Genomic DNA, 21,484 nt, shown 5'->3' with positions numbered 1-21,484 from the left:
AAGCCTTCGAAATGGTTTTCCAATCGCCGATTCGACATCGTAAGTCTCCGTTTTATACTCATTACTTTTTTTCTTTTCTAAGTCATTACTTTTTCAGCATTCGCAAACCCAAAAGCATCCGCAAGGTCTCGACGCCGATAGTAAGTTATCTTTCCAGTTTCTAACATTTTCTTGTTTCTAATTCCTATCTTAGATGTCCCGCTCCGCTTCAACGTTCCTGAGGCAGACGCTTTTTCGCTTCGAGATGTTCTCGAGAGCGGCCGGACTCTTTCTTCAGTAAGTTCTAACCGTCACTCTCTTTTTCCTAAGCTGATCCAACTTGAGCAGGAATTAATGCTTCCATGCTTCTCCTGCGCCTCCGCAAAAGTCAAGTGCGAGCGCTCTACAACAAAAAGCGAGAAGTGTGATCGATGCAAGGTGTCTCGGTTCCCGTGCAGTTGGATTCTGCCGAAGTCGGAGTCCTGGTCTAGGATGGACATCATCCGGGACTGGGCGAGTTCGACCCCCAGCAGTAAGCCCTTGTTTTCCATTCTATTCTTTTGACTAATGTATCTTTCTAGACTTCCATTCGCGTCTAGGCAAGCTCTTGCAGCTCTTGAAGATATATGACCAGCTCAATGAACAAGTGTGGTCTCTTCAAGATTCGATTTCCTCCCTTCGTGCCAGCATCGTCGACAAGGCTCACGAGGTCCAAGATGTCGCCATCAACCCGAAGGTAGTTCTCGAATATCTTCAACTGCACCCGGACGGTCTGGCGCTCTCTTCGGAGACAATCCGTGGGCTTAGTGCCCTTTTTGATTGGCCGTTGGAAGATGGAGGGGCAGAGGGGTTCACGGAGGTCAAGGTGGATGGGTCTTCGACGACCTTTCTCAACCCGACAACCGGCGAGTCCTTCTCTGTCGCTCTTGGTTCGACCAGTGCCGCTCAAGTACGTTTTCTTTATATTTCTATCCATTTTCCTTTTTATTTTCCTTCCTAAATACTCCTTTCCTTTCAGCTGAACGCTCCGGAACCAGTTCACGATGACAGCGCGTCGGCTCGGGAAGTTGAGGAATCCGTGGTTCAACAGCCGGGTCAAACGGTTGTCAAGGGGAAAGAGCGTTCGATGGAGGCACCATCGCCTGGGGATGTTGCCCCGTCTTCCGATCCTCTTGGACGTTCACCTAAGTGTAAGTCCAGCTCATATCCTAGATATCTTCGACCTCACTAACTATTCCTGTTAGAGACCTTCGCCGATATCTTGTAATGGACTATTGCTTGGACTTGCGGTTCTCGAGACATTGGTCTCGGGACCTATTCTTTTCTTATTTCTTGTAATGCTTCTATCTGTTCAGTAGTATACATACTACTTTAAAAAAATGTATTTCTATATCTTTGCTACTGTGTAGCATAAAAATACACTCTGTATTTTTCCTTCTATTACTGTGTGATAAAGGAATTAAGAGTCTTCGAAGACTTTTGACTTAGACAGAGTGCCTTCGTTAGCCCCTGTCTAGTGACTTCAACGATATCGAAGAGACCCCTAAGTCCTACTTTCCCTTATTCTTTTCTATATTCCCTTCTATCCTGACAAACATGAAGCTAGCCATTGAAGTGCTGTATGAGTTATTGGTTTCTAGTAAGTCCATTCTAATGTCTTCGATACGCAATCTCGAATCTAGACATCGAATAGAGGCATACCCTAGGAACTTTGTTCCTTATGTAGGGCTTTCCTACTACATTGCTGGAGACCAGATCGTTCTTCGTACGCCTCTTTCGCCTAAACGAGAAGCTGAACTAGCCATCCAACTCCAATTCATGGTTTCCCTTCGCCATTCTGACGGACCTTACTTCAAGTTTGTCCTCACGTTCGATCCAGCACAGAGACCTTTTATCACGGGTCCCCTCTGCTATCACATTTTTCCTACGGCTGCACGCTCATTCTTTCATCGACTTGTGAACGCTATGGCTCGAGTCGGATTCCTGAAGCTCGAAATTGCCTCAATTCCCGGCGCTGTCGAAGCTTGGTGCATCGCCGTTTTCCATTCTTTCTTCATAGTATCGGATTCCATCCAATATGTTCCTCCACAAGCATACTATGGTTTCTTTGACTTTGAACTCAACACTGCTAGGTACATATCCGCGGATTTACTGTAGCCTAAATCTTCGAAGTCGAGTTCCGATCAAATTTCCTTATTTAGACATGATCTACATTTCCTACGCCACGCTGTCCGTAGTATAGATCTTGTTTTCAATGTGCTTTTTCTATTTTCTTTTACTAAGACCCCATCTTCGACATTGACACCATATGTGTCTCGATGGCATCTCGATCATCCTCATGGTTTTCCTTATGGTTCTCTTGTTTCTTAGAGTGTAGGGTTTATTCGGAAGATCGAATTTCCGGCAATTCTGGGCTGTTGCACCAACATCGACGATCCATTCTTAGCCGTTGCTTAGTTGCAAAACGCAAAATTCTGTTCGAATTTCAAGTCCTCTCCCCCCTGACAAAAGAACTGTCAACTCCGTTGACTATACCTTTCGGTATAAAAGCTTCAGTGAGGCCATTCCTATCCTCACCCAATTTTCCGTTCTTTTTACTTCTACACTCTCAACTTGTACCGTCTTCGATATGTCTACTGCCAGCAAAGTCCCTGCTTGGAACGGTCGTGACCACTTCCTTAAACACAACGATGCTTTCATCAAACATATGGAAGCCATGCTCGCCAGCAATATGAGCGTGCTCGCCGATGAAGGCGCTCGCGCTATTGCCAACCGTCTAGTACGTTGTTTTATTCGATTCCTTTTCTTCGACTAACTTCCGTAGTCTGTTTCCATGTCTATCTACCACATCGCGAAAGATACCGAGGCCTTTAACTTCATCAAGAAATGTGTCGAGCTTCTCGAGAAGCTCCAGAAGGTCCCCGGCGTGTCTGAGGTTCCCAGCTACTGCGGTCATCTCGCTTTCGTTCACGAGGTGCAGGCCATTCGTACCAAGCAAGAGGAAACCCTTCGTAACAAGGCCAAAGGCTCCAAGCGCTCTGCTGTACGCTTCCTATCTCAATGATGTCGAAGATATTCTTAAAAGTTTCTTTCCTTTAGAAATCTGCGGAGTTGGTCGGGTCCGACTCTGACGAAGATATGGAACTCGTCGCCGACGCTTCCATTAAGCCAAAGGTACTTTCCAACTCTGTTTCTGTTTTCCTTACTAAATTTCAGGAGATGGAGGGGCTCGAAGCCTCTATCCATTCCGTCCTCAAACAGAAAGAAGGCAAGTCCGCTGGTAAGGACGTTGCCAAGGGCAAGGGTGCCCGTGCTAATTCTGCCCTTAAGTTCAAGAAAGTCAGTTTCTTGAATTCTTCGATTTCTGTTACATTCTAATTATTCCTTTCAGAGTGGCCCTAACGGTACTTCCGCCATGGCTTTGTCCAGGGCCAAGAAGGCTCGCTTGCCAACTCCAATCGTTGACACCGCTGAAGAAACACCCGGTATCTTCTCTTATTCCTTTCTTACTTCGTACTGTCCTGACACATCGAAGAGGAACTCCGCCTTCGTCAGGAAGGCCACGAACGTATTCTTCACATTGCAGGGCTGCTGCCCTTTGCCAACCTTTCCAAATACGATCCGGAGCATCTTCTTTCTGTTGCCAACTTCTTGCGCACTGAGGCGGTTACTCTTCAGCATACCATCCTTTACGCTCACAACCAGTACAAGTTCACTATTTCTCAGCTCGACGAAATTAATCGTGTCCGCCTTGCTAAATTAGGTATCGACGATTCTATGGACACCGAATCCATCGAGGAGGCTATCAAGGACGTCTCTGTCCAAGGCGAGACCTCGAAGACTGGCTACGTCTCCGCCTAATTTACCAGTTTTCCGTTTTCCTTTTCTAAGTAAAATATATAACCCATACACTTCGCTTGGACTTATACTGTACTTGTCGTCTGTAGCGCTGTTGCGCAAATGTGATTGATTTGAAGTTGAGTTTAGTCTTCGACATCGCTTTCTTCAACTTCTTCGAAGTTGTGTCCGATGTCTGCTTCCTCTTCGCTAAGTCGCAAGTTAGGAATTCGGTCGAAGATATAGTCTTTGTCCGGACCATACTCAACTTCTTCATCTTCTTCTACTAATTTATCTAACTTTTCTTTAGACAAATGTATAAGTTTTTCTATTTCCGAAGGTAACTCGATCGGAGTATATCTTGCCACATGAGGCAGAACTCTGAAAGCAGCATACTTTCCTCTCATAAGAGTCCCATCCATTTCTGCTAAGATATACGAACCTCCTTTTGTCCTTCTAATTACTATACAAGGACCCAAGTATCGAGGAAACATCTTTCTATCTAAGTTCTTTTCAATCTGAGTATTTCGAACTTGGACCAATGTACCCGGTTTAAAGTCATACAGCTTTATAGTGTGCATATAGTCTTGTTCAAATTTTCTTAGATTCCTTCTTTTATTTTCGGATACCCTTTGCACCATATCTAATACATGTGTACGATGTTTTGCTAGGGCTTGAGCACGAAATCCAATAAGTTCTTCCCTGGTCCAAACTCGTTCAGGTGTTTTTACTAACCAAGTAGATTCTACCAGATCTAGAGGCAAAATAGGTTCTGCCCCCAAAACAAAGAAGTAGGGTGAACACCCTAGACTCTTCCTAGTTGTAATTCTGTCTGCCCACAAGATATGTTTCAAGAAATAAAACCAGTGGTGTAAATTCCCACTGGTGGCTTTTGCCAATGCTTGTCTTATATCAAAGTGTGCTCTTTCTATCTTTCCATTGGCCTGAGAATTATATGGTGAGATACGAATACCTCTAACTCCATATTTGTCTCTTAACCATTTAGTCAAGGCTAACATCTGAGGAGCATTATCTGTTACGATCTCTTCAGGTGTTCCCCATCTACATAAGATGTCATCAAAGAACCATTCCGCAAGTTGCCTTGCATTCTCATTGGCGATACCTCTTGCTTCAGACCAATTAGACAACGCGCATCTTCCATGCACAATGTTCTTGCATCCTCTACTAGCAGGTGTCATTTTAATAACATCAATATGTATTTTCTGAAATAGAGAAGGAGTATGGGTAAGAACTGGCGGAATTCTAAGTAACTCCAATTTCCGTTCTTGACAAGGCTTGCAAGACTTGACAAACCAATCCACATCTTCCTCTAAGTGAGGCCACCAAAATCGCTTCTCAATAAGAGCTTTGGTAGCAAACATTCCTTTATGCCCTAAGTTGTCATGCGATGCAACTAGCATCCACATTCGCTTTTCCTTAGGTACAAATAATCTATGATGGCTAGAACCATCCAAAGACTTTCTGTATAATCTTCCTTCATTGTCTACAAAGAACTTAGCAGCCCTTCGTATAAATTTACTCTTCTCTGATGCGGTCATTAATTTCAAGACATCTGAGTCTGAGTTGACCAACCAGTCAATAATCTTTGGAATTTCTTCATCTTGATCAATTGCTTCTTGACTTCGATGAATTTCATCATATGGATGGTCCCTTGACCATTCCAAGTCTATTTCTGATGGGATAACTACCACTTCTTTTAGTGAATAGCTTCTAGCCCAACTTTCTTTCTTATAATGAAAGGACTCAAAATAATAAGCCCAAAGTCTTTCTTCATCTCTGACTTCTTGCAATTCTTCCTCAAAATCCACTACATTTGTAGCTAACTCTGTGAAGTCTACAACTTCATTAAAATATCCTGACCTAGGATCTATATGATCCTTGAAGGTCTCAAATTCTAATGGTTCTTCAGTCTGTTTTTCACCCATCCTGAATTTTACCGGTTTTCCATCATCATCCTCTAGAAATTCTTCCCAACCTTCTGGTCTCTCAGTTGACTTGCCACCTGGTGGCGGTCTTGATAAACCATCTGGCCCATGTACCAATCCCTTGATATGGACTAAGGTAAATCTCCAGAGTCTAATTTCTTCTATCCAACGGTTGATACTGGCATTTGGCGCGCTACTAGGATTGTCTAACATTCCTTTGATGTAGCTAGCATCGGTTTCAACTGTTAAGTTTCTGCATCCATAGGTCTGATATTTGGTAGCTCTTAGAGCCATCATCAAACCATATAATTCTCTTTTCGGTTGAGAAAACCTTGCTTCTCTTTCATTAAGGGTAATGGAACCAAAGTAGTTGAAGAACTTCCTGCGAGGATTTTCTGGATCTTCTTGATATAAGTAGAATCCAACCGCTTGCCATGAAGTATCTACCGCTAACGTAATTCCATTAGGATTTTCATAGTCAATGGGTTTGAGTGCTGGTGCATTTTGAATAGCTTCTTGAACTGTTCTCACAGCCTTCATCTCCGCTTCCCCAATGACAAAAGGTACGTTCGCTGCAGTCAACTTAGTCAACGGACGTGTAATTTTCGCATAATCCTTAATGAACATTCGCATTTGTCCTGCTGTGCCCAAGAAAGATTTTATATGCGTTCTGTTTTCAAAGTTTGCAGGGTCCCATGATAGGATGACTTCCGCCAACTTTTCTACTGGCTTTTCTCCTTCATAGGACACTCTGTGTCCTACTACTAACCCTTCTGATACACACAAGTATGCTTTAGGACCCGAAAATGTTCCACCAACATACTTCATGCGCTGAACTATCCGATTTACGTTCTGGAAATGTTCCCAAACAAATCTTCTAATTCCTTTATTTTCTGGTATGGTTTCAAATGACCCATCTGGTGTTTCGTATCTAGAGGCCGGTCCTCTGATAGGAACATCATCAATATATGGTCTTGTGACATGTGGCATTTCTTCTCTAAAGATGTATGATACATCTTCATGAAATAATGGAACAGAGTTTGTCCAACCCATTGGTAGTTTAACCAAACGATAAGGACCAAATGGAGTCTGGAACGTAGTATAGTCCCTTGACTTTTCATCTATCAGTCTTTCATCGTAACCAACCCAGATGTCCAACATGCCTAAACATGCTCTTCCAGAAAAGCTAGAAGCTATCTCTGCTGTTCCTGGTGGAATTCTTGAGTGTTGGATCGTAACTCTATTCAAAGCTTCTAAGCTATGAACTAAGCGCAGACTCTTTCCATCTTTCTTCAAAACCATAAACCATCTAGACCGATAAGACGAAGTAGTGGGTTCATAAACACCAGCTGCTATCTTATCTTTCAGGATCTTGCATACTTCTTCATAAATCCCAGGTGGAATAGGAATATTCTTTTCCACCCATGGAGTATGTGGTAGTACTGGAAATTTGATTGGAGGGAAGAAGTCTGTCCTGAAGTTTCCTCCTTCTTCTGCACACCAAGCAAATCCTTTTTCCTGTACTGTCATGAAATGATGCAACAATTTCCTTTCTTCTGGCCACAAGAAATCTTCGGAGTGATTCTTGTCAATGACCTCTTTCCTTTCTAAAGTATATCTTTCTCCAGGCGAATATTCAGGTGGATTAGGAGATAGTTCTGGAAGTTCCGCTAGTGGATCTCCAGTAATATTCCTTTGTACCCTAAATTCTTCTGGCATTGGTGCAAGTTGCGGTCTAACCTTCAAGTGCACTGGTTTATACTTCCCAAATACAGAGGCTGGCTCTAAACTTGTTAGATTCTCAGGGTTTCCGTAAGGAGTTTCTGAGTTATCATTGATAAGTGGGTTCTCTCCACTTAATCCTTTTTCTATTTCTTCTATTCTAGCGCTAGAGGCTAACAAGGCTGTGACTTCTTCGAAATCAGATTTACTAGCTAAGACAAACACTTCTGCTAATTCTACTGACTCAAAGTTATTCTTTTCTGGTAATTTATACCCTTCTATCTCAATTTTATTATCCTCAAAAATAAAACTCAACGCAACCTCTCCTTGATCATCTAGCAATTCCTCAAGGCTCATTGAAAATTTTCTATTTCTGAATTTTCCTCTCTTTTTAATTCATCTTCTCTTTCTTTTCTAGCCTGTCTGGCTCTAGCATTTTCTCTTCTAAGGATTGGCTTCTTTGTTTTATGGCGAATCTTAATTCCCTCACCTCTAGGGTAAGTTGGTATAGTACACTTTACTCTAGTATTAGGGCAAGTGATTACTATGAGTTGATCCCCATCTGGGAAATTCTGCACCTCTGAGTTTGTCAAAACGTCGAAAGGTCTTCCCAACAAAATCTGATAAGGAGCATCTTCGACAACATGAAGTTGTAAAAAGACTTCTACTTCACCAAATGTGAAAGGTACATTCCTTGCTAATCCTTTAGTCCTTTGTAGTTGACCATTTGCAGATTGCATCACCACATTTGTGTCTGGATCCCAAATCATTCCCAGTCCAATAGCTACAACCATATCTACTGCAACTATCTGAGATCCACTATCTATGATAGTTTCTACTCTTTCTTTGGACCCATTGACTTCTGGATAAATACATCGAAGACCATCCATTACATTAGCAACTATAAAAACATTACGCTGCTGTTCCATAGGAAGGTCTCTGATATACTGTTCCACCGGATCTTTCTGAACTATTGAACCAGCTTCAAGCTGTCCTCTAGCTTCTTCCAAAACTTCAAATGTTTGGTCAACTTCGAGTTCATCGAGATCGACGAACTCACTTTCCGTTCCAAAGTTAGAAAATTGCTTTACTAACTTTTCATCCATTTCTGCTTCGAAAAAGGACTTCGCATCCCTTCTAGGCAATCTTCGATTTCTAAGTTTCCTTAACAAGGCTTTCTGTAATTCCGGCGAAGCTTTTATAGCATGCGACGTCGAAATCTCAACTTCCTGTCTCAGAATTTTGTCCGCAATCTCTTCAACCGCTTTCTGCTTTACGACTTTCCAATCGTCATTATTCAAAGAAAGTTTCTCCGACTTAGGCCTAATAGCCCTTCTAATGTCTTCGACTTTCTCTGAAATGTTCCGGCTTCCTTGACCTTTGTTTCCCTGGTCTTCTTCTGGTTTCCTGGGTAAAGCAAAATCCCTTGGTTGAAATATCCTCTCAATCGGTTCTACCCGATCAAAGTGTCTCTCTTGAGGATCTTCCTTCTCTGAAGTTTGTTCCTCGCTAGTTTCCTTTTCTTTTGACTTCTTCGAAGTCGGCGCATTATCATTTTCTTCATTTTCTTTTCTCAACTGTGGAACTACGTACTTGGATCTATCAAAGTTTTTTCAGCGGCGAAATCACAACTTCTGGCTTCAATCTTCGAGGTTCCTCAAGGGTCTTTTCCTGGGCCTTATCCCTTTTACTGCCCTGCCCTTTCCTTGGAACTTCTAGTTTTTTGAGCCATTGAGTTTCTTCATCAGAACCGATAATACTTTCGATTCATCTGAGTCACCCATTTCTTTGATAGTTTCTTCCAGCGCAAACTGGAAGTTCGAGACCGGCGTTGGCTCTTCTTCGACTTCAAACATTAAGCTCTGCGCCATCACCGCCGTCTTAGCCGTCCATCCTTTCTCTTTGGCAATTGCCCAAATCCTTTCCGCACGAGTTGGTCCTGGTTCCCCGAATCTCACAAACGGAACCCGGTCCCCGTTCTTCAACTCGAACTTTCCATCAGCATTCCTTCTCAAAATTCCTTTCGCCAATAAATCTGCTTGTTCCGGACAGTCCCTCACGGTATGTCCTTCCTTATTGCAGAACCAACACTGCATATCCTCGACCCAGTTAGACTTTGACGAAGACTCATTTCCATTGCGCGTTCTATCGCCAGGACGTTGGTATTGGTTTCCGTTATTCTGAGTCCCATTTCCGGTGCTCACTTTCATTGTTCTCATCAATTCAAGGAGTAATCGGTTATTATTTTCCGTTGCCTTATTCTGTTCTGAGACTTGCTGTCCCAATTCTCGGAGTTTCACATTATATGTGTCCATTGAAGACAAAACTTTCTGTTCCCATTCGTCTTTGAATTTCTTTTCCCTAGTTTCCGGGACCGGTGGTCTCAAAAACTGATCTTCAGACTGTCTTACACCATGAAGCATCGTATACCCTGCAGGCGTTAACCCCGCATAGGTATCTCTACCTGATTGTCCTACTTCTGGTAAATATGCACCTTGTATCATCGTAACAGACATGTTGATAGCCGCTTCCTGAACATCTTCGATCATCCACGGATCCTGACGTTTCTTTAGCTTTTCAGCGATGTCCATGTCCTTACTGGACTCTGCCATGGCTTTGGCAAACAGATGTTTCCGTAACTCCTCCGCAAAGCGGGGCTCCAAGGTGTTGATATAATACCGGACTAGGTCCACATTCGTAATCAACGGCGGATTCACATTTTTCAACTTCTTCGATTCTAAGTTGAATTCACGATTAAACGCAGCTAACTTCGAGGTATGTCCAATCGGTATATACTTCGCTTTCTCGCAAATGGCAAGTAGTCGCTCACGAGAGCCAATCTTCCTGTCCTGCGCTTCCGGGAATTCCTTAAGTAACTCTTCTCGGAATTTTTCCCAATCATAACCTCGAGATGATGGTACAACCTCCACTAATAGCTCTCTGGTTGCTATGTCCATCTGGGTCATAGTAAAATTGATCCGTGCTTCACCATTCTCTATGTTATGGAACCGGAAATAATCCTCTAAGGCTGTAAGCCAACCTTCGAAATGTTCCGGGTGATCTTTACTAAAGACCTGAAGTCGCAACTTGTATTTGTCCCCTTTCAGGACATCTCTCGCTTCTTCGGAGAGCCCCATCCAGGAGTTCTTTGGTGGGCGATCCGACATTTCTGTCGGCGCCATCGATTCATTTCTATTCGACATTCTAAATTCTGATTCTACGTCTGACAACAAACTCGATAAAGATGATTCACGTGAGGAAGATGGTAATGGTACTAGACTAGCAGTACTAATGCCTTCTTCGACGGTAAAATACCCTCTTTTCGTCGGCGACTCAGCTAAAGATTGATTTATTCTTAACCGGGCTGCTTCCGAATCTCTTATTTGTTCTGTATTCCTTTTCTCAGTTCCTCAAGCTTCTTCTGAATATTTGAGAGACTGTGATCAAACAATTGTGACTGTCCTGCAACAGTCGAAGTCAAAGTTGTTCTTTTCTTAGAAGTCTCTAACGCTTTTCCTTTATTCGCAACTGGTGGGTCGCTTTTAGGAGCAATTTTGACAGATTCTTCCGTAAAGTTCAACGGGTATAGGGTAACTTCTCGAAGCGAACTTCTTCGAAGTCGAGATGTACAATGTAAATGAAGTCTTTTCTTAGTGATACCACCCCCCTGCGGTGGTCACCAATGATAACGGCACTAAAAACTACTACTAGGTGCAGCAAAACACACTCCAAGCACGAAGTGCGCAAAACCAAACCCAACACTAGCAATTAGCGTAGTTGATTTGTGGAGGTCGGTATCAATGGACGCTCTCAGCAAGGTTCACTGAGAACTCTAAGATAAGACTTCAAGGGTGCGGCTTTATATGGTTCAAAACAAATTCAAATTCTGTGTTCACAAGTCAAAATGACAAAGGCTTTCTACGAAGTTCACTACTTCGAGGAGGTGTTCAATTCTTTCTAAGTTCAAATAGAACTATCAAATTCAATTCAAATTCGAGTCAAAGCGACTCTACAAGTTCAAGGTTTCCAAGTACCAAAGTGGCAACAAATTCAAATCAAATTCAAAGTTCAAATCCAATCTTTTCCAAATACAAACACCAACTTCGAAGAAGTGGGGCAAAGTATGAGCCAGAGTCCCCTAGTGAAAGCACTTAGGCTTCTGTCGTAGGTTACTGGGGGAAATACTGCTGCTACCATCCTCCCTTATATACGCCTTTTCGAATAAATAATAATCAAACGTCGAAGATATGGTAAAAAGTCGAAAATATAGAGAAATCCCTTTCAGAGATACCAAAGTACCCTTAATCAGGTATAGTACATGTCAATTAGATATAAAACTGTCCAGAATATAGTATTCCTTATTCCTTTTCCTCATATTTTCTTTATTCCTGTTCCGAGTCGGATATCTTTGACATTTGCATGTGGATACATCCTGACCCCTTTTTGTTTCCAAGGCGAGTCCCCATGTGCTCCCTTGTTCTCTCTTGTTCTATCCGATCTGGAATAGTCCAAAACTGCTCGATCTACATTCCAGGGATCGTTCCTATGGTTCTTTCCTGGTAGAATGTCCTTTCTGACCGGACATCGTCGACATCCGCCCCTTTTCTTGTTTCCAGCTGTAAGTTACAGCCACCGGCATTGTTTCTGTTCCTTAAGTCCGAAGTGGACTTTAGATAGTTACATCCGTCCAATTGTTACTTCCAGATGTACTTCTAAGAGTTGTTTCCGTCTTTTCAACCAATATCGAAGAAATCAATAAATTGATAGTAAAATCAAGTGTCCCCATGTTTGCTACAGGTAATTGCGAGTGAGACGAGGCCTATCCAAATGAACGAAGGTTTTTAAAGGCTGCTTCATCAGTTCCTACAGGTTTCGGAACGTCGAAGACTCTCATCTATAGGGTGTTTCGTACTTTCTGTACTTCGGATAACCCGCAAATAGACCCGTGCTTTGACTAGCAGCTTGGGCTTGCTCTAATCCTCATATTATGTTCCCATTTTGATTATATTATATAAAAATGTTAAAAATGCATTTATTTAGGTACTAGTAGATTATATCCGCGATACCGGACCCAACAATGTCCATGACCCCCTCTCGTCCATCATCCAGCACCACAACAAGTACTACAAGTCCAGTGAAGCTCGAGCCGGCAATCGAAAATCTTCCGCTCGACATCGAAGGTCTTGCAAACAAGAATGACAACGAGCTTGTGGGCCTGGCAGGCAAGACTGCCCTGAAGGTATTTTGTAAGTTTTGGATGCTTCTCCCTGCATAAAGGTGCTCATTATGTGGTAGAGATGGGTGGATTGAATCTCAAGGTCTTCCCATGGAAGTCGATGCATGAGAAGCTGGCGACCAGCAGGTACCGGCTTGTCAACTATCCTCCCAATGTCTCGCTACCCTGGAGCCATGACACTCGGAAAGGAATTGAAAACCTCACCAAACCGGAGCTTATATCATTGCTTCGCAGTTGCAGTGACTCGGGTGTGCCAAACAAACTGACGGTCATCAAGGTTGATGATCACACGTGTAAGTGCCTTTTTTTTTAGCTTTAGTTTTCTGTTGGCTCATGGTCTCTTTTGTTAGTGCTGAACAACTCCAAAGTTCCCCTGATCACTACAGCCCCAGATCCACATGGCAACACGTGCCAGTACTTTCTTCGTGATGTACCGCCCAAGCCCAAGTCTGGATTAAGGAGCAAGAAGGATAAGAAGGGTAAGGCTGCCAAGTCTCGCCAGACGCGCTCCAAGGTTGTTAGGTTTGATGAGGATGAACTCTACTCAGAGCTTTCAGTAGATTCGGACTCAGAGATAGAGGAGATACGTACTTCGAAGCCGGGTAAGACAACATTTGACTGCTTTTATAGCTTACGCTGATTCTATTCCCTTCTAGCCACCCGCACCACATCTCGGGTAACGAGACAGATGTCTGCCGCCCCCCCAAAATGTGCTCCAAAGCCAGGTAAAGCCATTATTAACCCTCGGCATCTCGCACTTACTTCTTTCCGTTCTAGCTCCTGTATCCACAAGCGACGTCTCCACTGCTCCTGCCAAGACATCAGGACCGAAGATTTCTCTTACCGACTTTGAAAGCGGAGGCTTTGTACTGCTCAACAGTATGTTCCTTCACGTCTTTCAACTTTGCCATTAAGCTAACATATTCTGTGTACAGACTTCAGTACAGATTCCGCTTTGGCGACAGGAGGAAATGCTCCCCACACTATCAACCTTCCTGTCAAGCGGGATCTGGCAGTTTCATCTACCGATGGCAACGTAGCATCAAAGCGCGCACGCCAGAACATCAAGGCTACTGCGATGCAGTCCGACATGCCTCTCGAGGCCGCACAATGCAGTCATGACCTAGGGCAGAATGTTCGCTCACCCCAACCCCCACCCCCACCCCCACAAAACCCTGTCCCTGTTTACACCACTACTCCCACTGTGGCTCCCACCCCACCCCCTGCTGCGGGTTTGCCAGTCTCCAATGCTCAGATGCAGCCTATCACATCGTGGGGCTCTCAGGGGCTCTATACAGCATCCTCCGCTCTGCCGCAAGCAGCCACCCATGGCTCCCATGGGAATCTGTCCAGCAACCCTCCCCATGTCCCGTCGCAATCCAGCTATCTCCCTGGCCTTCAGCTTCCGCCGGGAATAACGCAGGAGCAGCTGCACGGCCTCCTACAGGCAATGGTTGCCCATGGCACTGGTCCGTATCACCAGCCAACGCAAGGAGTCCCTCAGCCGGTTCCTGAAGGTGCATATCGTCACCCAGGAGTCCCAGGTGCCTACAACCAGCCGGTTCATGGCCAGTTTCAGCAACAACACAGTGGCTATTGGCAAGGAAGTGGGCAAGGAAGTGGGCAGGGAAATGGGCAGCCACATCCAGAGGGTACGGGCAGGCCCCAGTGAAAGCTAGCAACGCTCGGATTTGCCGCTGCCGTCGTCTACTGTACCAACCGTTGTTTCTAAGATCTATGTGCATTTTCGTGGCTTACTCTCGCTCTTTGTACTGTTAGTCTTCCTGTGATGTTGATACTATTGAGTACAATCATATACGTACAGCCTTTCAGTGATCTTTGGCAACAGAAAGGTGATTTCATAGGGTAGGGTGCACTACAAGGGAGCGGGGGTGCCAACCCGCTCAGGAACAAAGGTATATGTACTGCGGGAGCTAGACCTCTCAGATCCGTTTCCCACACGACTATAATCAGGTCTGTCAGGGGGGTACGTAACCTGTCATGCTCCTGCCTACATCAGCATTTGGGCACTTTGATGGCGCGGTTGCCCCAGGTTTTGGCGGGTTTTGGCAGGTTTTTGGATGGTCACACAACTGCACCACCCGACAATTCCACAATCCACATATATAAATTGTACATTAATCAAAATTTTATTTATATATCAGTCCAAAATCTGCCAAAAGTATGAATTAAAAGAGCTACTATAATTTAGAATGGTGTTATGGTGAGTGGTGAAGTTTAATGGTAGCAAAATGGTAGAGATTATGGGTGGTCAGACAGGTCCATCAATCAATTGCAAATAAACGGACTGGGGTTGCTGATGGCGTGGTTGTCGGTTGTTCCGGGTTTTCTTGGGTTGTGCAACCCAAGAAAACCCGCGGCAATCAAAGTGCCAAAATGCTGATGTAAGGTGAGCCTTCGAGCAGGATTAGCATCTATTAATGAAGGAATTGCAAAAGTCAAACGGCTTCAAACCCGTAGTATGGAAGAACTTACTCAGGGAAAACGGAGGATGGAAAACCAGCTTCAGTCACTTAGGTCTTTGACCTACCCAATCCGACGGCTTCCCTGTGAAGCTCTGACACGGATTTTTCGTTTTTGCGTCGAGGTTGAGAGACGCGAAGACGTTTGGGCGTACACAGATACCAACGACCTCTCAGAAGGGGATATCATCGAGCTCAAATCCAGGCACGCATTACAATGTCCTGGGTCTCTGAACACACGAAAACCCCCTTGGAAGGTGGGGCAGGTGTGTAAGAGACGGAGATCTTTGGTATCTTCACTACCTCAACTCTGGACTTATATTGATCTCAACTGGCGTTCCATCACCGAGATCCATCCAAATGTTGCAAGTCCTCTAGCTCTGCAATTACAGAGAAGCGAGGGGAAGCTCCTCTCTGTTTCTCTTTTCAGCTACTCCAAAGACGGTGGGAGTCCGCGGCCATTCAATGACACACTCATGAAGGTAGTTTGTACTTCGTCAAACCGATGACTGGAGGTTTCGATTGGAGTTGATGCAATAGGTCTTCTACTGTCTCCATTTCGAGGAACTTTTTCGAAACTCAAATCACTCCATCTCCACCGGAAATGGTTGGCCTGGTCTCCATGACGAATCACAAACATCACCTTTTAGCCTATGTCTTTAATATTGCACCTGCATTAAGCCAGCTTGTGCTTTCAGGGGATTTTGTACCACTCCTGAATATACCTGTTCACTTTCCGTGGCTCCAGATCACCAGTTATATGTCAAGAGATTATGGGGAATGGTATAAGGACTATGATGATCATTTCAATTTACTGCCAAAGATGACCAATTTGGAGAAGTGTTTCCTAGACCTGACAGTTCCCGACGACCCAGATCCTTCTCTCCCTGAAACCCCTCATCTGACATTTCCCAATCTGCACACTCCGGGACTCCATAACCCTCGCGTCGAAGGCCGGTCTGCATTTAAATCCGTGTTGAACTGGCTCATTTCCAGTTACGGCTTACCAAAAATTTTGACGCCCCGAAATCCCTTCTCTCGTTCATGCACGGTCAACCTGTTCGCTCGTGGAACTCACCATACTTGATCATCACATCTCTGACCCCGTTATAACCCATATTTTAAAGGCAGATTGTCTCCGCGGACTGAAGAGGCTGGAATTAGGTGGTGTCACGGACGTAATTCTTCAGCGTCTTCGCGTTACAGGTAGAACAGACCTCCTAGTCAAACTTGACTGCCTCGTCCTCTGTGACACTAAAAGATGGTCGAGTCGCGTCTTGTTGGATGTTTTCTGCTCCCGGAATTATCTCGTCGGACCGCATATTCAACCCCTTCGGAAACTGGTTCTCCTGAATGTTGTTCCAGAGGGTGAGAACACGATAGAAGATCCGGAGATTATGAAGGGATTACAGGCAGTTTGTCAAGTGGAGGTCAGGTGGATTTCAGAAGTGAAGAGTCGTTATTGGCTTTGATTCTTGAACTCTTTTGTGATCGATGTCGGCTCGTTAACAGTGTATTGGTATCCACACATACTGTCACCTTATCTGCAGATGACATCAGTCAAGGTTGAGACGTTGATTTTCACCCACTTGTTGAGGTGCGCGTTTGAGCAGGCATTGAGTGCAGTGGGAAGATAGTGCATGAGGCAACACCGTCACTGCACTGTACTTACTACCATGGAACTCGAGGAAGTGGTTTGTCCCATTTGTGAGAACAGAGGTGTTGATTTTGCTTCGCAACGAAGAGAAGACAGAGTCACCATGGATTAGCAGAAGCGTGTTTCAGTACTAGTATCCTTTCGCACCTTTGTGTCGAACCTTCGAACGATGCAAACCGTCAGTACAAACAACCAGATTCCTTTCAGACGCCGGATGCGTGGCGCGACAACTCCCTGGACTCCTGCTCGGCGGTATGTTTGTCTCGACCAGCTTTTCCATCGTCTACTCCGTCTCCGTGTGTTCATGAAGATCATTTTTACTTTGCCGTTGGGATTTTTTCAGGATTTGTGTATTCTTCGTTGTATTCCGACAACTCGGTAGCGCAAGGTTCATTCTACAGGAGTCATGAAAGGGTCAGAGGACAGAAAAAGGTGTTTTGTGAGTGAGAGCCCGTGGACGGGTTCATACCCAAAAAGGGCAACTCAGACGCTGGCCTCGTTCCTCTTCCTTGCGCACGCCGCTACCGGCCTCAAGACCGTGTATTCTTCTGAGACTTGGGTCCTATAATCTTTCTCTTTGGTTCCTCTTTCCATCTAGATCCACGGAAAGGAATGAGCAGAACGTATCGGTATACACCTGCCAACCAATCCTTGCGTATGTTGGCAGAAGACGAAGATGCAGAGGATACGAAATTGCAGGACTCGGACGGCGAGACCAATGCAGGAAGCAGTCGAAGAAACCAAAGTGAGGAGAGAAACCGGAACACCCAAACAAAGAGCCCAAGAAAGGTGGCGTGGAGCAATCCCAATAATCGCAACAACGATAGTCAAGACTCAGAGGATGACGGAGAGGTTCCACAAAGTTTCATGATCGAAGAAGATGCTGGCTCGTCCAAGCGAAGGAAATCGAAAGGGAAAGGGAAAGAAGTTGCGGGGAGTGGTCGGACGAGACCCTTGTATTCTGTTGGAGGAGGCAGAAAACTTTCTTCGATCCTCCCCACCCATGCACCACCCCCACCACCTCATACATCGGTATCAATACCTCCAAGGCCGTCAGAGCTCAATGTCGATGGAGATGAGGAAGGACAGTGCACTCCACGAACGGATGAATCACAGGATATTTGGCGAACGAATCCCATGCTTGGTTTGGAACCACACGAGCGTGCACTATGGAGTTGGGTGAATGTGGTCAACTTGGATGCGTTCTTACAAGAGGCCTATTACTACTACGAGGGCAAGGGTCTATACAGTATTGCGTTGGCCAGGGCACTCAATCTTCTGTTGGTGACACCGTTTTCTTCTTCTTGAATCCCACTCGAAGACTTACGCTTATTGCCAGGACGATTGGCTTTGTTATTGGCTTCTCCACTTTTCTCCTGGGCTGCATCGACTATTCGAAAATAAATCCCGAAAAACAAATGAGGCTAGGTGATGCCATCGTCGAACATTGTGTAGCGAAGTTCGTTCATATCCGCGCAATCACTCTGCATGCGACGTTTTGACGTAAAAATCTCAGGTTCTCCGGGTTCACGCTTCTATTCTTCCTTTTATTCACCACCTTCTACATCTGGGAGATATTCACATTCGTGATCTCCCTTCAACGCCTCGTGGATATGTACAATTTTTACACTCACCTGCTCAAGATACCAGACGTACGCAAGCTCGCTCTCATTCTTTCGCGTCTCTGTCTGACTGTTCGTTCTGCCCAGGCTGATATACAAACAATATCATGGCCAGAAGTCGTTCGACGTATCGGCGCAATTCGTGAGGAGAACCCAAATACAGCCATCTCATCTCATCGGAACAACAGCATGACCGCCAAGCTAGATGCGCACGATGTTGCCAATCGGATAATGCGGCAAGAGAACTACCTTATTGCCCTGTTCAACAAGGATGTGTTGGATTTACGTGCTCCGGTGCCGCAGGTACTGAAGAGGTTCGTGAAAGAACAGGAAAAGGGCAATATGCTCACACGAGCGCTGGAATGGAACTTGAGGTTTTGTTTGATGGGATATCTTTTTGATAAACAAGGGAAGGTCAGGAAAGTGTTCCTGAAGAGCAAGAATAGGAGGGTTTTAATTGAAGGGTGCGCTCATCTATCATTTACATAGAATCTATAATTGTTTAATCTCTCTCCTTTCCAGTCTGAAGCGCAGATTTGCTTTCATGGGAATTCTCAACGCTATATTTGCCCCATTCATTGTATTATATATACTCATGTATTCGTTCTTTCGCTACTTCGAGGTGAGTCGCCCATCTCCTTGATCTGTCCATTCTCCGATTTTGGTTTTAGGAGTACCACAAGAATCCGTCTAACTTTGGCGGACGTCGGTATACTTCATATGCACAGTGGAAATTCCGCGAATTTAACGAGCTGCCGCACCTGTTCGTACGTCGACTTCACGAAAGCTACCCTCTCGCGGATACGTACATTGGGCAATTCCCCAACGAGAACGCAACGCTCATAATGCGCTTTGTCGCATTCGTATCGGGAGCATTTGCCGCTGTCCTGTTTCTCGCAACAATCTGGGATCCTGACATCTTCTTGCACCTTGAAATAACACCTCATCGTACGGTGTTGTTTTACTTTGGGTTATTTGGCACGGTTATGGCAACGGCTCGGGGTATGATTCCTGAAGAGAACCGAGTATTCGACCCAGAAATGCTTATGACTGGTGTTATAAGCTATACGCATTATATGCCTGATAGGTGGAAAGATCAACTGCATAGCAAGCGGGTAAGTTGTCTTACGGCCTTCAACCTGAAAACGCGTTGAATTGATCATTCTTCTTTTAGGTTCATCAAGAATTCGGGCAACTGTTTTCCATGAAAGTCCTGATATTTGCTGAGGAGTTGCTATCCGTGGTCCTCACCCCTTTCGTTCTACTGTATTCGCTTCCCCCCTGTGCACCAGCGATTATTGATTTTTTCCGGGAGTTCACAGTTCACGTCGATGGGCGTGGATACGTCTGCAGTTTCGCGGAGTTCAACTTTGAGAGGCATGGTAATGTCAAGGTTCGGCCTTTCAAGCTCTGTTCGGTTTGATAGTACTAATAGGCCAATGTCAGTTTGGAGCTCCAACCGAGGTGCAAGACAAGAGAATGGTATCGAATGAAGGGAAGATGGAGAAGAGTTTCCTCAATTTCAAGGTAAACGAGAACCCTGATGGTTAAATCTTCATATCCTGATTGTTGTGCTAGGCTGCAAATCCAGATTGGATGCCTACAGATCCCACGGGCTCCTTGTACCTCAGCCGCATCCAGAATTTCACTGCTGCCCATCCGGAATCATTCTCACGCCGATATCAAGAATCTTCGCCCGGAACAGCACCGCGCGAGAGTTCACTACAAGAGAGAGCTCAGGGGTACGACCGAGCTCTCAAGCAGAGCCAATACGCGTCTCGGAGACGTGGTGCTGGAAGTACGTTTCTGGGATTGTCCACGCTCCATCCTCACATGCATGGAAGCATGGCACCATCGGCTTCATCGATTTTTGGCGCTGTGGGTGGTGCGAAGACAGTTGTGTTGGGTGATTCGCAAGGAAGTGTACAGATTACATCTCCGCCCAAACCACCTGCTGCACCGATACCAGACCAAGATATCAGTGCGGATGGGCTTGTGGATGGTTCTTATGTGGATGGAGATTCTCGTAAGCAGCCTAGAACCATTTATGAGCAAGATGAGGGTGAAGGCGAGTTGGATGAGGACGGAGGAGTGCTTGGATTGCTTGCACAGATTTATGCTAGGCGAGATGGCACTGCTAGAGCGATCTAGACTACATTGTATAGAAATACAGGACATTTCGCAACGTATATCTGAACAGGTGCCTGTCTCCACCGCATGAACGCGATTTAAGATCTTGCGTCACATGATCGTGCCCTGCTTCCTCTACTTATTATTACTCATTGGGTCATCTTCTCGTTCTGTCATTCCTCCGTATCGTTGAACAACCATGCTGATCAAAGTCAAGGCAAGTGAAACTATTTGGCTATGGAATAGTATATTGATACCATTCCAATAGACATTAACTGGCAAGGAGGTTCGCATTTGTCTTTCTGGAGACAATGGAACAGAAGTTCTAATATACGCAACTAGATTGAGCTCGATATCGATCCCGATGACAAGGTTCAGGCGAATACAGACTGGAAATGACTATTAAATCTCACGAACGCTCTGTATCTTTGCAGATCACCCGTATCAAAGAGAAAGTTGAAGAGCAGTCTGGTGTGCCACCCCCTCAACAACGGCTCATTTTTGGTGGTCGTCAAATGTGTGTGATAAAAAATTTTGTCATCTATGCTTCTGGCCGATTCTTATTTCTCGAAAGGCCGGACGAAAAGACAGCAAACGATTTCGGTCTCGTCCCAGGCGCTGTGCTTCATTTAGTTCTTGCACTACGTGGTGGCCGGAAATGAAGTAGCGAAGCGTACATGTGTATTGCAAACCTGAATGAAGATCACAATTGCGAGCCTGACTTCTAGTTTTCCTAACTCTTCGATGCGCGAGGAGGGGCAAGAATGTTCAAGACTGAAGGGCAAGTTAAGAACTCGCCAGCTCTTGGAGAGTACATGAACGTCTCATTGACGTTTGACTTGAAACTTAATACTGTCGAAAATTGGGCGATA

General features: G+C 44.9%; 2 protein-coding genes across 2 annotated transcripts; both read left to right on the top strand.

The window, feature by feature from the left end:
* Positions 1-12,561: 12,561 nt before the first annotated feature.
* E1B28_000363 (uncharacterized protein) lies at positions 12,562-14,392 on the top strand (the record flags this gene model as incomplete). The annotated part of the gene is made up of 6 exons (XM_043146174.1): positions 12,562-12,730; positions 12,762-13,013; positions 13,071-13,322; positions 13,377-13,445; positions 13,498-13,599; positions 13,656-14,392. The coding sequence occupies 6 exons, from the start codon at positions 12,562-12,564 to the stop codon at positions 14,390-14,392; spliced, it is 1,581 nt and encodes a 526-aa protein (XP_043014874.1).
* Positions 14,393-17,472: 3,080 nt separating this feature from the next.
* On the top strand, positions 17,473-20,633 carry E1B28_000362 (uncharacterized protein; the record flags this gene model as incomplete). Its single annotated transcript, XM_043146173.1, has 9 exons — positions 17,473-18,140; positions 18,200-18,319; positions 18,377-18,512; positions 18,570-18,946; positions 19,005-19,104; positions 19,154-19,597; positions 19,657-19,875; positions 19,929-20,009; positions 20,061-20,633. 9 exons carry the CDS (start codon positions 17,473-17,475, stop codon positions 20,631-20,633), a joined length of 2,718 nt encoding a protein of 905 aa, XP_043014873.1.
* Between the last annotated feature and the right edge of the window lie 851 nt (positions 20,634-21,484).

Source organism: Marasmius oreades, chromosome 1 (assembly GCF_018924745.1).
Source record: "Marasmius oreades isolate 03SP1 chromosome 1, whole genome shotgun sequence".
NCBI classification, from domain to species: domain Eukaryota; kingdom Fungi; phylum Basidiomycota; class Agaricomycetes; order Agaricales; family Marasmiaceae; genus Marasmius; species Marasmius oreades.
The sequence above is the reverse complement of the archived record's forward strand: the minus strand, read 5'-3'. Positions and strand labels throughout refer to the sequence as shown.